The sequence below is a fragment of the Octodon degus genome, unplaced genomic scaffold, assembly GCF_000260255.1.
Source record: "Octodon degus isolate 3935 unplaced genomic scaffold, OctDeg1.0 scaffold00012, whole genome shotgun sequence".
Classification (NCBI taxonomy): Eukaryota; Metazoa; Chordata; class Mammalia; order Rodentia; family Octodontidae; genus Octodon; species Octodon degus.
This window is the reverse complement of record NW_004524588.1, coordinates 20,483,304-20,499,656: the sequence shown is the minus strand read 5'-3', so window position 1 is coordinate 20,499,656 and position 16,353 is coordinate 20,483,304. Positions and strand designations below refer to the sequence as shown.

The 16,353-nt window shown below is 38.8% G+C and overlaps 1 protein-coding gene across 1 annotated transcript; it reads right to left on the bottom strand.

The window, feature by feature from the left end:
- Window positions 1-6: 6 nt before the first annotated feature.
- Mmp13 (matrix metallopeptidase 13) lies at window positions 7-11,755 on the bottom strand. Its single transcript, XM_004626144.3, has 10 exons — window positions 11,623-11,755; window positions 11,293-11,534; window positions 10,562-10,710; window positions 10,275-10,400; window positions 8,155-8,316; window positions 6,880-6,997; window positions 5,839-5,972; window positions 4,622-4,781; window positions 2,454-2,557; window positions 7-1,140 (listed from the first exon to the last, which is right to left on the bottom strand). The coding sequence occupies exons 1-10, from the start codon at window positions 11,740-11,742 to the stop codon at window positions 1,040-1,042; spliced, it is 1,416 nt and encodes a 471-aa protein (XP_004626201.1). The 5' UTR covers window positions 11,743-11,755; the 3' UTR covers window positions 7-1,039.
- Window positions 11,756-16,353: the final 4,598 nt, after the last annotated feature.

Below are 16,353 nucleotides of genomic sequence, written 5' to 3'. Positions count from 1 at the left end.
AGGAAGGAAGGAAGGAAGGAAGGAAGGAAGGAAGGAAATGGTTCTGTATTTCAAGAGGACCACAATCTAATGGACTTTCTTATTTTGAAAGTCTCTGTTTTAAAATATATACTTGTAATTCCTAAGATGTACTTTGTCTCCTATCCACGTTTTTAGAAGATAGCCTATTTATCCAAGGTAAACTGGATAATGAAAATTATTAGGGTGAAAACAATAAGTTTAGTGTTAAATAATCAAACAACTATGAAAAAGTGATGCTATCATCTAAGTTATTTTGTTAACAACTTGAATGTTTACTGCATAACTTTTCAAGACCTGAAATATTTTAATAAAAAGAGAGAGCACCTTTCTTCATTGTGCAGTGATATGCAAAAGAACATCTGTCTTATTTGAAAGCTGCCCTTGAGCCCTTAACAGAAGTAAAACTTAAATAGAATCCAAAGTACATGTACCACCCCTGTGTTGGCCTTTGTCTCCTCTCTTTAGTTACTTCTGTTATTTTCTCAGCGTTTGTGTGAAGGGAGGCATGTACAACTGAATCTTCTCAGTGCAAAAACCTAAATGATCTTTCAAAAAGTTGTCTACAGGTTTATCACAGACATTTCCCTTTACCTATGCTCGTGTGTGGCCACCATGTACCTCCTCAAGCTTCCGTTTAAACTAGTTCACATGTTTAACGATGATTGATAATTATATTATTGTAATTTACTTTTATGCCTTTTTAAGTTTCCTTATAAATATGTTTAAAAACCACATTCTCACTGATTGACCATCTATTCCATTTTGGCATGGGATATGGTGTCAGCTACTGCTTTTTTTCAGCACACGAGAATCTGATGTTTCTTAGAGGCACTCGATTTCTTTACTGTAAAACTCTTCGATGTGGTTCCAGCCACGCAGAGTCACATAGATAGTGCACATGCAGAGATAACTTACTGAAGCCCGTTCACAGAACTGAGCTCTGCCCGCCCTGCCCCGAGCATCTGCAAGTGTTACCCCCAGTGCTTTCCAGGACTTAAATAACAATTTCTAAAGACATTCAACACCACAGCAGAGAATTTGTTGACATGACTCGAACAATACGGTTACTCCAGATGCTGTATTCAAACTGTACAGGTCCGTTGAAAAAATAGATGTAGCCTACAAGAGAAAGACCATAAGAAAAAATTTCAGACTCTGAGAATAATGAAGTTTTAATAAAGCTAACAATAAAGATCTGATCTGCTACATTTCATTTACTTTTAACTTCTAAACTTTCTCTTTTAAAATTCTGCGAATGACTTAGTATATTATTTATAGTTCTTATATAAAAAAACTCAGTATATATAAAGTATGAAATGAAAGACCAATAACAGGAAAAGAGGGAGAGAAAAAAAGGTATTGTAGTTCAGCACAGACAATGTATCTAAAAATACATCTTAGCAGGACAATCGCCTTACATGCTCTATGTGTTCTTTGTCCTATTAGTTTGGTTTTCAATCTGTGTATGACAATTAACTCTATAAGGATTTACAAGATATATAAATGAAACTGATGCTGGAAAAACAAAAGGAGGAGTGGACAGAAGAAGAAACAAAAGAATTGAAATGTATTATGGGCATGTACCCGTGCCCTGCAGGGTACGTAACCGTCATGTAAGGCAAACATGTACTAGTAAAAGTAAAAAGATACATATTACTTATAGTTTAAGAAAGGATAAATGTTCCAAGACACACTTCCTTGATTATTACCTGGTGCTAATTATTTTCCATGAGTTTCAATTTTGATACTAGAAATATTTCTGCTACCACTCATAAGTTAAGGAGATGCCCTCATAAATAAAGCAAAAAAATCCTTCTATGGTTATAACAGTTACAAGTCTTTATGAAGAAAGTATTCCCCGTTCCACTTCCAGAGTGAGTTCTCACAGTACCCTGTGCCCTTGGCATCTTTATTTACAAATTAAGCTGATAGTGAAGACTTGGCATCTCATATAATTAGCAATATTTGTGTAAAATTCTCATTTATTCTAAACAGATTATTTTTGTGTCTGCTATCTGTGTAAGTAGGCACACAGAAATGACTTAAGCTTGAACTGCTATCCATTCATCAGTACACTAAGTACTGCGTTAAAATCCTTACTACGGGAAAGAATTGTGGGGGGCTACAGAAAAAGCCCTTCCTTACATGAATGTCCATTTTGTATCTGTGTATTCAAAATGGTTTGGATAGATATGTAGTTACATTCTCTTAATGAGTAGAAGGATTTGTTGTAATAGAGTTCATAAATAGGATATCTTGCCTGCATCTTGGAAAGCAAATAACCACTAGGAGGAGAGTATGCAATGTGTTAATGATTGAAACTGTCCTACCAATTTGATTTGAAACTTTCTCATTGCTATTTGTCTGTCAATAAAATTATGGAAAAAAAAGAAAAAGCCCTTCTTAAAAATCAGCGCTGAATGACTAGTTACCATTTTTCTCGTAGACAGCATCCACATTATCACCAATTCCTGGGAAGACCTCTTCTATCAGCCTGGGATAGTCTTCATCCATAACATGATTAGTGTCATCATATCTATTTAAAAAGAAAAATAAACTCAAGCTATATATTTTTAAAATATTAATTTAAGCAAGGCCGCATGGCATATGTCTTTAGTCCCAGCTGCAGGAGAGCTGCCAGCCTCAGCAATGAAGGCACAATCTCAAGAGAAGAAAAGCTTAAGAAATGACCCAATGGATATAACCACATCCCCTAAAATTAGCAGAAGCTTTAAAATTTTAAGTCACCTTGAAATAGCTTGTGGGATTTACCCTACAGCGAGCACAGTGGGCGTCTGGTGATCATTTGCATCTGATGTGTTTCAAGGACATCTTTGTAAGGTCAGCCACACCCTCACTCCCATTTCACAAGTTATGATCTGCTATAAAACTGTCACCCAGAAAGTACTCTTAAAAGAAATATATGTGTATGCATCGGCCAATTATCCACTGATCTCCCACTACATGTCAAACAGCTTCTAAGTTCAACATTGAATTAAAGAATACTTGAGGTTAATTTCTGTACTAAAAAGTTATGGGAGCATTTGGCTGTGTTCAAGGTAAGAAGAGGCGCACAACTGTCCCCTTCCACAGCTGCATGTTTGCGCTTCTTCCCCGCTTGTATCACACTCAGGCCAGCAAACATGTTCTGAAACGGCCCAAGAACAGGCTCCTGGAAAGTAGCACCACTGCTGAGGTCACTCCTGGTGACCTTGAAGTGTCTTGTGACAGACAGTAAAGGTCATAAGAAAGTTTAGCTATGGATACACAGAACTACAACACTAGGCAATCAAAGTTAGGTGTTGTGAGCCCATAAACACAAAATGGTACCAGAGTACAGGAGTAGAGATATCCTCAGGATGGGGTGATCAAAAAAAGTTTGTAAGCAAAATAATCTTTCAAATAGGTAGACTTTTAAAAGGAGAGATGTGGCAAAAGACCGCACAGCAAAGAAAATTTCATAAGGGAAGTGGAGAAGCATAGAAAACACAATGTATTTGAGATGTAGTAGGCAACTTATCCTGACTGAGCCACAGACCTCCTGTGCAGCATATGGTGTGTGTGTGTGTGTGTGTGTGTGTGTGTGTGTGTGTGTGTGTGTAATACTAGGAAGAAGCTGCCAGTAGCTTTGAGAGGGGTATGAATGTCATTGTCAGAAATAAAGAATTCAAAAAACAATGGTGGGGCCAGGGTGATGGCTCAGTAGCACAAGCGCTTCCCTGGCAATCACAAGGCCTGAGTTCAATCCCCAGTGCCACAAAAAAAAAAAAAAAAGTGATGTATACAGAGGTGTGTGTGTGTGTGTGTGTGTGTAGTAAAGCTGCCATACTAAAGATTTCAAGTGCTGTACGTTGTCACTTCCTAGTGTAGGATGGATCTGGGCTTCTAAGCTGCTGACTCTCTACACACGGTCCGCTATTTGGGCTTCAGAAAACTTGACTTTACACACCATGGGCCTGTCACCTTCCTGGTCACCTGTCTAGTGGATCAGCCAATTCTGCAAACACGGAGGCTTTTCTCAACCAATCTTTATTCATACCCATTCTGATACCCACTCTAACCTCGGAAAACAAAACCGCATGCAATGAGGAGAGCGGCAAGCAGCAGATGCAGCAGTAGAGCGGCCTGCCAATACTAAGGCGCCAAAGTTAAAAAGGCATGGCGTTGCCAGGCACTGTGGTACACCTGCGATCCCAGCACTTGGGAGGCTGAGGCAGGAGGATCCTCGCAAATTCTAAACCAGCCTGGGCTGCAAAGCGAGCACAGGGCCAGCCTGAGCTGCATAGCGAGACCCTGTCTCAAAAACACAAAAAAGGGGGGAAGAAAACAAAGCATGATTTTGCTGTGACTGAGGTACAATAAAGAGCTGAGAAAGAACAGAATGGTTGAAACAGGCGAGTATGTGTTGAGTGTGTGTTTCAGAAGGCGTGGGACTTTTAAATATGTATTTGAGGAACTTCTGAAAAAGCTGACATAGGAAAGAAATACATGCTGGGCATAACACTGAAAGGGCCATGTGAGGAGCCTGTCTGGAGTGGAACCAGGCGCGGGGGCCCACCCCGCCCCGCCACACCAGTGGGGCAGCGCTCTGCAGCCGTACCTCCACACCTGGTTTCCTGAGAAGAAGAGAGTCTTGCCTGTGTCTTCAAAGTGAACAGCAGCACTCAGCTTCTTAATCTCTTTGGGAAATCCCAGTTCCGATATTTTTTTGGGATAGCCTTCCACAATGTCATAGCCACTAAGGGCCCAAAATTTTCTTCCTAGGATAAATAAAAGAAAAATGTATCCAAGAAAATCTGTTAGGACTCATATATATACATAGATGTTTACTCAATGGAAAATTGTAAGAAATATAATACTGATGTTCATGATACTTCAGAAGGTGAACATTTCTCAAAAAAGTGGAATTTCATTTCTTAATTGCTTAGTTATGGATACAGTCACTGAGACAGCACATTTAGTTGGGCAATTTATAACCAAATACTGTTGGAGCTGAGTAGAAAATGCATTAAAAATGTCTATTAAATAAACGGCTTTATTGGAACAGTAAATGGAATTGGAATCAGTTAATAATTTTTTTCCATCTCTGAAAAGGTAACTTTACTCTACCAGGGCACGATGGCACACGTGTGTAATCGCAGGACTCTGAGCTGAAGGCGGAAGATTCCAAGTTCAACCTCGTGGGCAAGACAACTTAGCAACTCAGTGAGACCCGGCCTCAAGATGACAAGGGCTGGGGATGCAGCCCATTGAGAAGGTAGTAAGCTTATTCCCCAGCACCAGGGAGGAGCGAAATTAACTCTACTGTAACACTGTAATAGGTGAATAATGGAAATGTTGCCATCGTGTTACATGTACACGATATCAAATTATGATTATGAAAACATAGCAACCACTTGGAAAATTTTCCATGATTCTATGTCAATCAAACAAATAGAATATAAAAAAGTATCTACATTTTGAAATTAAGTAAGTAAAAATATGCATTCAACCTGGCAAAAAACTAGAAAATAGAGAAGCTGACATTAACTTCTTTACAGAGAATCACAGGTAATAACCTTTTACTTTTCCAAAGTATACACTGTTATATTTTTTCAGTAAACAATTTTTAAGAGAAAGAAAAAATCTGAAACGACTGGTATAAACAACAACTGGATACGATAAGAGACATTTATATATGAAATTCAAGGTATTGGTGAAATAATTTCAGGGGCTGTTGGGTGTTTGTTATACTAGGTTCCTAATGGGGTGTATTTCCTTTCATGTAATCTGAAGGAACAGGAAGTTAACCTCTATCCTCCCATGAGAACAACTGACCTCTAAAGATGAAGATACGGTCCTGAGAAGGATGTTCATAGGCAGCATCAATACGGTTTGGAAGTTCTGGCCAAAATGACTTTGTTAGAAACAGCTCAGCATCAACCTGCTGAGGGTGCAGACGCCAGAAGAACCTGATTCAAGGGGAAACACAGAAGTCTTCCATCACATTTTTATCTTTTTCAGTCCTGCTATCCACTTCTCTGCACATTATTACAGATTACACTACTACGCCGCAGCACTTGTGAAAGGGGCAAAATCCATATCCGTTAAGTTCTGGTTATAACTTGTGATGATCCCAATGCCTGCTGAGGACATACAGGCTGGAAATGTCACGAAGCCTTTGTAAAGGCTTTCAGTCCTCTTTGGGCAGAGGCCAGGTTTTCAATTTTGTATGCCTTGTAAGAAGCAAAGGCGCCAAGCATTGTGTTGGGCTTTAGAAATAAAGTATGGATTTCATGGATTCTATTTTCAGCAATCTCACGGCCTCGGGAAAAAGTCATGCAAGAAAATGCCTGGTGCACAGTGCAGGGACAGCCACTGAAGGAGTAGTGGATGGTATGGACCACACACGAGGAAGTAGTGAGTGGATGGAAGGATGGGTGAATCTATGAGTATAACTCAGAAATCCAAAAGTGAAAATTAATGTATTTTTTCATTATCTACAGATTTAAGTTTGAAAGGTGTTTGTCTCTTAAATTCCACCAGTTGTATCCCAAATCAAAGTCCTTCCATGCCCAAAAGACAATCATGTGAAATAACTTATGAGTAACTGTTTACTAATTACTTCCTTTTAATATCTGTCTTTCAAATAAATTGTAATTCTATTTTACTTTGGTATCTTTAAAGGAAGGTGCCTTATGTTTAGATTATTGACTAAAAAATAAGATTTTACCCATCATTTATTTGACTTGAAATATATAAATACATTGGCACAACTCTATTATTTTCACAGTTAACCTTAAACATTTTACGGGTATTTTGGTGCTTGACTTTGCAAATTATTGGCACGTGCAGAATTCATGAAAGAACCTTGAATACCTGTCTTTGAAGATCATCATTTCTCCTCGGAGACTGGTAATGGCATCAAGGGATAAGGCAGGATCACACTTGTCTGGTGTTTTGGGGTGTTTGGGGTTGGGGTCTTCATCTCCTGGACCTGTGGTCAGGAAAGTAATATGAGAAGTCACTGAGGCTGACCTTCCTGATGAGGCGCAGATAGCAAGGCTAAGCCTACTAAGAGAGCGAGGAGCAGGTTCCCTCTGGGGAGGGCGGAAGTCCCAGGGCTTCTATGCACAGCAGAGGCAAAAATCCTACTTCCTTCCTCCAGTATTTCCAAGGTCTTCCCAAAGAAACCTTTCCAGACTCCTTCAGATTTTCCTGACCTATAAACTTCGATCTCTTGAGGCCCATCTTAGAAATGGGAAAAAGCCCTTAACAGAGAAAACCACTCACACCTTGTCCAACTCATTGTCAGGTGGTTGGGGAGAAACACTTCTCTGTTAAAGCCATTTCTGGTGGCACCTGGGGGCCAAGGGAGCCCTTTTCTTGGCTTTTTTGTGCATCTCTTTTACCAACTGTCAACATCAGCCGTTGTTGCTTCACCTTTCTGCCACAGAGCAGCTGCCTCTCAGTGACAGGCCAGCAGCTCTATTGTGCCTCATGCCATGTTTCTAAGATTCACATCAGCTCACATGTATGGACATGGGGTGTGTAATGACCCTTCACTGTTTCAGCACCCACCCCTGAATCATAACATAGTACAAAGAAGAATTAAAAAATAAACTGGAAAATTTCCTGTGACACCTTCAAGTTTATGCCTTCGCTTCAGTCAGCTGTAACAACAGATTTAAATCCAGTTGAGAAAATGATGGGCGAAGGCAACATGAAGGATTTTTGAGTTCTTTGCTCCAGGAATGTTTACACTGATGACTGTGCATAGTTACTTTAATTCTATTTACAGCAGGGAATCTATAAATAAATGCTTGGGTTGAGGTTTAATTATTTTGTAAATGTTATTGAAAACTTGGAGGGAAAACAATTCCTTACACTGTCACTGAGGACATTGGTTAAAAGTACCAAAGGCTACTTGAGCGGTTTCTACCCTGACAAACTGGATTGGTTTTGACTTAGAAAGACCAAAAAATGGCTGTGTCCCCCCTCAAGTGTTCATAACAAAATAAGAGCATCAGTACTGGCAGCAGCAAATGCAGTAGTCATTGAGAAAGCAAATGTATGCGCTTCTTCTGCTTATACAGCTAGTTAGTTGTACAGCCGATTGTGTTCTGTTCTTATAGCTGATAAATGAAGAGTTACCGTAGAGCGACTGGATGCCTTGCACGTCATCATCAGGAAGCACGAAATGGCTCCTGCCGGTGTATGTGTAGATGGGAAACATGAGCGCGCCAGGGTCCTTAGAGTGGTCCAGGCCTAAGGAGTGACCCAACTCGTGGGCAGCAACAAGAAACAAATTGTAGCCTGTAGGGAAACAAAGACGCACTGACAACAGGCTTCTACGTGAGGTTCCAGGACCACCTTTTCTAATGAAAAGAAATATTATTTTCTCCTTAATTCTTTTTTCTTTCATCCTATCTACTTGTGTGAAGCTTCAAGTATTAGCTTACTGCTTATTATTCTTTTTCGCTTTTATTATAGCTGCCTAAATAATTAGTCAAACACCTCCCATGACATCCACAGACTGCAGTCATATAACTCGCTACCAATAAGGATTTGATGCAAAGACAGCAGAAGTCCTAATTTGATCTTTGTACCTTTAGGTCAGGTGTAGAAAGTAGACAGAGCTGACCTGGCGCCAGCAGTGGGGGAGTCACATGGGGCTGTGCATAGAAGGACGCGGCCTAGATCGCGCCAGGAGACAGCGTTCCCAGAGACAACAACAAGCGTGGGATACCCACCGAGAGTCTTTGGGGACTCTCGCACCTTGGGACAAATTCCAGCCAACTTACTCTTTCCAGAGATTTTCTGATGCCAGAGTTTAGAGAACAGAGACTCTGACTATGGTTGGCCCCCTTTCCCCTTGTCTAGAATAGAACTACACTGCTATACTGACTGTTTCCTTCAGTCATGCTTTCGACCAATTTACTGCTCTTTTAAATTGTAAGAAAGAATAATAAAACCTTCAAAAATAAGACACATAAAATAATAGATTCCTTCTACTTAGACCACAGAAGAGCTGGAGCCAGTAGTCTTAATTTGACCTTAAAAACATTTTGTTGTCATAGCTTGTGCATGAAGAAAATGAACTAATTTAGCAAATCTTGCATGTCATAAGGCAATCAGGATCATGTGGTGTGAGTGAGACATAATTCTTTATTGGAAGGACTAGTAATGGAAACCATTCTTGGCTTTCAGCTGAAATTTTCAGTTAGATTTGTCTGTGCATGTTTTTATTTATTTCAATTGAATAATTCAAGCCCAATATTTGTACAGTAACCTAAACCTGAGGATTACTGTAATTCTACCTTAACTATTACAGATATTACTCTTTCTTCCTAAAATTATCCTTACCTATAAAGTACTCATAACATGAATATGTAAATTCTCACCTATTTCCCCTCCAAATATGGTTTGAAGGCTTTTGAACTCAGACATTATTCTTTTTTGACCCAGATTTACTCTTGGGGAGAATAATGATTAGTATTTCAGTGAATAATAAAAAAATTATCTGTCTGTGAAGTTGCCTCTGGTCCTCATAAAGCTCTATCCAGCTCCAAAGTTACACCCTAATTGCGATTATCTACAGATTTTCTTTCTAAATTAACAATGAATTAATTTGAGCCCTGACAATGCAACTACTAAATTAATTCATTCAACATTCAGTTTTGTTTTACTCTTATAAATACAGTCTTCACCTTATCTGTCATATGCTATTTGGAGTAAGACATTATCTTGATTTCCTAAAGTGGTATTTATAACATGAGTGCTACAGGTGAAATTTAGACAAGTAACACATGTAATGAGGCACAGAAATTAGACTGCATTTCTGCCATTCTCTCTCTCTCTCTCTCTCTCTCTCTCTCTCTCTCTCTCTCTCTCTCTCCTTCCCTCCCTTCCTCCTTCCCTCCCTCCCTCTCTCTCCCATATATGCCAAAAGATAATTCAACACACCAACAGATAATTTACCGTAATAGTACCTAAACTGACAGCAAAGATAGAAAGACATTCTGGCCTTACTTCAGAGTTGGTATCCTTTAAGCCACAATGATAAATTCAGTAAACTTTATTCATTTTTAAAGTTTAACATTGGTTTGTAGAAATGTCACTCATGGAAGCAATAATAAGTATAAGCTAAACTGAATTTTTAATAAAATATAATCATATACTAAATATTATTTTAACCTTAACTTTGTATAATCGACTTTGCCTTCTACCCTAATTGAGTAAGCCAAAAATTATATATTTATAAGAAATCTTACCCTTGGAACTGTCTGTCCAGAATTCATCATCATCAAAATGTGCGTCTCCTCCATAATTTGGTCCAGGAGGAAAAGCATGGGCCAGTAGACCGGAGGGCCCATCAAATGGGTAGAAGTCACCGTGCTCTGCACAGAAAAGCAAGAGTAAGGATCTCGTTCTGCCCAGGAGTACTCAGCATGGGGGCTGGGTGAATTTTCATCAAACACTGTAAATGTAATGAATGACTGAGGGAACTGATTCAGTGGCTGGAATCTCAAATGTCTGAGGCATAACTCCGCATATGTACCTTTAGTTCCAAAAGAGATCATGATGTCTGCAGTGCCCTCATGAAGTCTGGTAAAATTCAAGGGTGTCACACTGGACCAGACTTTGAAAGCTTTTCTGAATGCTTTTTCCACTTCAGAATGGGTCATATCAGGTGTATAATTCACAATTCTATTCAACAGAGGAGGTTTCAATTAAATATTGGAAGGTCAGAGAATTTGAGAATATACTTCGCTATTTTTAAATATATTTTCTTCGAAGATTGCTTGACAATTCAAAACACAAAGGCTTCTATGAAAGGTCTACTGGAGGTAGAATGTATCAACTGTGATGCCACACAAGCATAAAAAGCAAAAAGTTCGATCCAATATTTGAGCATCTCTAAATATACGCATACATGCCCTCATAAATGAATAGGCATTAAATAGCTCCATAAAATTCCTAGACAGCTCAGAACTCTGCCAGCACTATTGTAAAATGCAATTGATTACTACACTTGCAAATTTTCTTTAAATTGAATGTTACTTCTATTTGATATTAGTTTTAAAAGAAACACCTCGAGATTTTTACTGAAAATCTATGCTGGGTTAGTGTTATCATAACAGATGTTAACGGTGTATTCTCAGCAACAGCATTAAAGCTATTCCTAGACTTAAATTCCAATTAAGTAGCCAAGGCCTACTCTGAATACGTGAGATTTAATGATAGAAGAAAAGACTGACAAATATTAAGGAAAACTAGGCTATGGTTTACCTGTAAGTTAAATTCGTTTTGGACCATTTGAGAGTTCGAGGGAAAACATTGTATTCACCGACATCAGGGACCCCACATCTTGGTTTTTTCATGATATCTAAGGTATTGTCATCAAGCTTGCCGGTCACCTCCAAGCCAAAGAAAGATTGCATTTCTCGGAGTCGGTCAACCATGGAACTTGCTGCACTCTTCTTGAGGATGCCCGCGAGATTCACAGGATGGTAGAATGATTTCAGGTAGCGCTAGGAAAGAAACCAAAAGGATCTACTTTTAAAAGGAGAATAAATGTAAGGGATGAACCACGCCGTCGAGAAGGGCAAGAGAATCTACCTCTGCAAACTGCAAGTCTTCCTCAGACAAATCCTCCTCGTCGTCCCCACTGGGCAGGGGCAAGGACCGACCATGCGCCCAGCTCACGAAGAGGACAGTGGCCAGGACGAGTGGGCGCATCTTGAACGACTGTGCCCGGTGGCTGCCTTGCCTCTAGCGAGCATTGTTGCTTTTATAGGACTGAAACGATGAATCATCACTTATGGATGTTTCAACTTCCTTGTTAGTTGGAGGTAAACATGCTTACAGGGCAACTTTTCTCTCTCTCTCCCAACTGTGGTTTGTGGTAGAATTTGACGGAAACACAAAAGTGAGGGCATCTCTTGTTTCAGCAGGGTCTCAAATCCCATCTGGCAAAATAAACAGCCTCTGCGTATTTATGGATAGTGTGGGAAGAAGCAGACAGTAGTAAATGCTGCACTTCACTTGGCAAAAAATGTTTTTTGTTGTTCTTTAATAAAGTAAATGCTTTGAGTTCTTCGATTAAAAAGAGTACTAAGACGGTACGTTTGCTTCCCTAAGGAGAAATCTCGTTCTGCTTCCATCCAGAGTGTTGGTAGCTGGGTGAGTTTTATTCTAAACTAAATTCCCTCTATTTATAGGGGAAACCACTGTTTACTTGAGGGCTATGGAACTGTGCTCGGAAGCTTGGAGATTTATAAAAGATTGAGTCCCATGGTTGTAATTTAAACACATTGGTACAAGCTTTCCATAAATAGCAAGTAGTACATGAATCTCCTACAAGTACATAGAGGTAAGATACTTATATTGAAATATAACAAATCTAATGGTTAGGGATACATATTAAAAAATTATTCCATGCTGGATTTAAAAGGTATTATCTCATTTAATCATTACAAAAGCCAAAGGAGATACTATGGGAAGACTGTCTTCCATCTTACGTATGGATACTCTAAGATGTAGAAGAGTTACTTCTTTAAGGCCATAAAGTTATTAAATAGTTCTACTAAGATTTATACACAGGCCATTTGACTCAAGTCTGCATTTTATTAATCACTGATCAGAATGACTTCTACTGAAACCTCACTCTCACCCCATCCGTTCCCAGACATTTTCTTAAAAGCTGAAATGTCTGATTTCCATGCCGCTGGGAGAATCCCCCAGAATAAGAGCCTTAGATAAGCACATGGCCAATGACAAGCTTCTCAAGTTTTAAGTTTGAACTATGAAAGTAGCACTAGCCAAACACAAATCATAAAAATAATTTTAGAGTCCTCTTAGAGGATTATTATTCTTTTCAAAGTGTCAGACATCAGTGCCATGAAATCAAAGTGGCACCTCTGATGCCTGATAAGCAGGTGGGGCAACACAGTCCATGATCGCCAGACTCATTTTATTTAAATATAGTATATGCAAGTCAACATAAGTGATTAAGAATCAGAAGGCAGGGCTGGGGAGATAGCACAGTAGAACAAGCACTTGCCTGGCAAGCGCAAGAGCCTGAGTTCAATCCCTGGTTTCGCAAAAAAAAAAAAAAAGAAAGAAAGAAAAAGAATCAGAAAGAAATGAAGCTCAAGTCAACAACACATTAAGACAAAGAGAAGTATGAATACAGTTTTCAAATGGGCAGGAATGCGCCATTGCAGCATGTGAACAAAAATATTGTGATGTAGTGAACCTGGTATTTTTAAAAAAAAACAACATAAAAACCTATGACATACAAGCAATCAATTGAGGGAAATGTATGGTGGTTTTATGCAAAATATAGCCAAATATACCTTTAGGATAAATTGTTTCCAATCAATGAGTTTAAGATTATATTTGGGCTCAAACAGCAATAAAAAATGACAGTTTACAATTTGAACTAAGAAAGAAGCCTTTTTAGTTACCAAATCAACAGGCATTAGTTGAGTATTAACCACACGGGTCAGTGTAGAGACGAGGGTAAAAGAAGAGCCTCTTTTATAATCATCGTAACATTATCTCCCACGAAAAGAACCAGCGCAATGGGAAACCAAAATAAAGGCATCTTTGTTTCTCAACTTTACAAATAATGTCAATCATTGAGCAGCTTTGCTAGCTCTTAATTTCTTATCCTATTTAAGAACCTACTTATTACAAAAGAAAGAACACGGAAAGATAAATGAGAACGCACTATCACATATTCTGTCATTTAGCAGAGCCAAAGAAAAATTCATACAAAAATCAAAATAGACACTGGTTCTTTAAGAGAGGGATCAAACTCTATGTCTGGAGGCTATTGTTCACGGGATGTGATTTTTACACAGCCAACAGAATGTGTCATCGCATTCATAATCCATTTGAAAGCTGCTTGTCAACATGAATCTTTATCTCAGGTTGTTAACTGTTAAGATGAAAAGGAGGCCGTCTGGTTATCAGTGTGAGTTAGCTTGTGGTTTCGAGGGCCACCCTTAACACCTGGGGACTGGTACTGGCTTATTGCATCACTGGGAAATTTGAAAATTTACAGAATGAGCAATCAAAACTGTTTAAATTAGGAATATTCATCTGCTGCTGATTCAGATACAAGCAATATGGGACTTTTAAAACATATGTCATCACCAGTTTCTAAGTTCAAAACATTAACCACGAGAGAAACAAATGTCTGTGAACAAACATTCAGCAAAACCCAGGGTGGTCTAGATTAGAAATAATCAGTCAGTTTGTCACTGGGGTCGAATTAAAATTTTGAGAATTCTGTAAGTCAAGAAATACTGGGGCTGGGGAGATGGCTCAGTAGAATAAGCGCTTGCTTGGCAAGAGCAAGGGCCTGAGTTCAATCGCCAGTTCCACAAAAAAAAAAAAAAAAAAAAAAAAGAAAAAAAGAAATCCTTAAGGTCAAGATTTTAGCTTCAGTTTAGAGAAGCACAAATTCATATCATCTACGTTGAGAACTCCAGGGAGCCTTCGTTTTCCTGAAAGGTAAGTGATTTGACTCTGCAGCTTCACAGGGCTTTTTGTAAACAATGAGTTTGTTTAAATTTCTGATTTTTTTTTTTTTTATCTATAACCACATGGAGTGAGTTCACATTTTCTTTAATGAGAGAACCAAATTTGAATTTAAGCATGTAATCAAATTTGCACCCTAGATTGAGATGTAAGATAAGAGAGTAGCTAACTTACGCCTGGTCTGCTATGTCATAATCCAGTCTGCAACAAAAATATCAAGACTTTTACCAGATCTTGTAGCTACAAAGCAGGCCAGCAATTTAGGAGGTCATTTATTTTTGCCATTTAAATCTCATGTCCTTAAGAGATGCTATTATTTTCATACTGGGTTAATTCACAAAGGAAATGAATAGAATTTATAAGAAACAAAGGAGATTCCTCTTAGTTTCTGCTTGATTATAACATCTGAATATCAAGACTTATTTTACTGGGCTCCTGTCCTAATACACTTTAATTTGTACAGTTTCATTAAAAGAATTTTGTCTTTGTTACTCTTCTCTCATTGCTGGGACAAATACCAGACACTCAAGCTTAAGGAAGGAAAAGTTTATTTAGCTCATAGTTACTGGAGATTTCATAGTTTAAAGCAGCCTGAATTATATAGCAAGACCTCAAGACGCTGCCGCCCTGTGCTACAGGGTCTGGAAGAGAGGCTGGGGTGCCGCCATGCGCAGGATCATTCCCTCCATACTTCCAAGAGAGGCTCCCACGCCTGGGGGCTGGGGGGTGGGGAGGAGGCACATGCTGTCAGTTTAACGGTTTGCTCCATCCTGGCCCCGCCCATCAGGCCCCGCCCTGGTCCTCTGGCCCCGCCCCTCAAGCCACTGGCTGCTCCTCCAGCAGCATCTGCCCCGCGACCTACATGAGGCTTTAGGGGGGACAACTAGACACAAACCATAACAGATATTTACTAGCCAGGCATGGAAGCACTTAACTGTAATCCCAGCACTCTGAGAAGCTGGTGCAGAAAGATTATACATTTGAGCCCAGCCTAGGTAACTGAGTCACTTAGAAAGATCATGGCATAGAATAGAAAAGGGTTGGGGGCGAACTTCAGTGCAGAGATCCCCAATACCGCCACCACCCCCCAAAATTTTACCAACTGTCTACTTCTAAGAGAGTCAATCAGACACTTCACAGAAAACAACTAGGGATAGACTGTCCATGCTGGTCCAACTTTGTCCAAATTTCTTTCCCAAAATGGTAAAATCTAGATGGCTTGCTGGTGAAAAATAAAAATGAAAATAAGTTAGGAAAACGGAGAAATGTCTTTGTGGTTTTAACAAGTAATTTCAGTATATTTTAAAATGTCTAATTTTAAAAATTTATTTATTTATTTATTTATTTATTTATTTATTTATTTATTTTGAGGTACTGGAGATCGAACTCAGGACTGCGCATGCCAGTCAGGCGCGTTTATGCCACCGAGTTATCTTTCTGGCCCTGAACTCTCTGATATTTAAATAATGAAGCACAGTTCTATTTTTAAAATAGCTTTTTCTCACTTTTTCACTTAATTCAATAATGTAGATGTTGCTATGTATTTTTTAAACAACACATTTTCTGATTTACAAATGGCACAAAATATACAATGTTATTACACAATTCTTGGAAAACAGACGGTCAGAAGAAAATAAATTACTGCATTACTTTAAGCTTTTTTAGATAACCTCCCCACACAAATAGTAGCATAATTCTAAAAGTTGTGTTATAGTCTGTAATTGATCTTTTTTTTCAACTATTTTTTTTTAAATTATTTTTTTATTTTTTTATTTATTACATTTATTTATTGTGTGTGTG

Excerpts from the sequence above, each read along its gene's own strand:
- Mmp13 (XM_004626144.3), bottom strand. The coding sequence starts at position 11,742 with ATGCGCCCACTCGTCCTGGCCACTGTCCTCTTCGTGAGCTGGGCGCAT. Across the intron at positions 5,973-6,879 it reads ATGATGATCTTCAAAGACAG|GTTCTTCTGGCGTCTGCACC; the intron begins GTATTCAAGGTT and ends CCCTTGAATCAG. Across the intron at positions 1,141-2,453 it reads TGCTGTCTACGAGAAAAATG|GCTACATCTATTTTTTCAAC; the intron begins GTAACTAGTCAT and ends TTTCTCTTGTAG.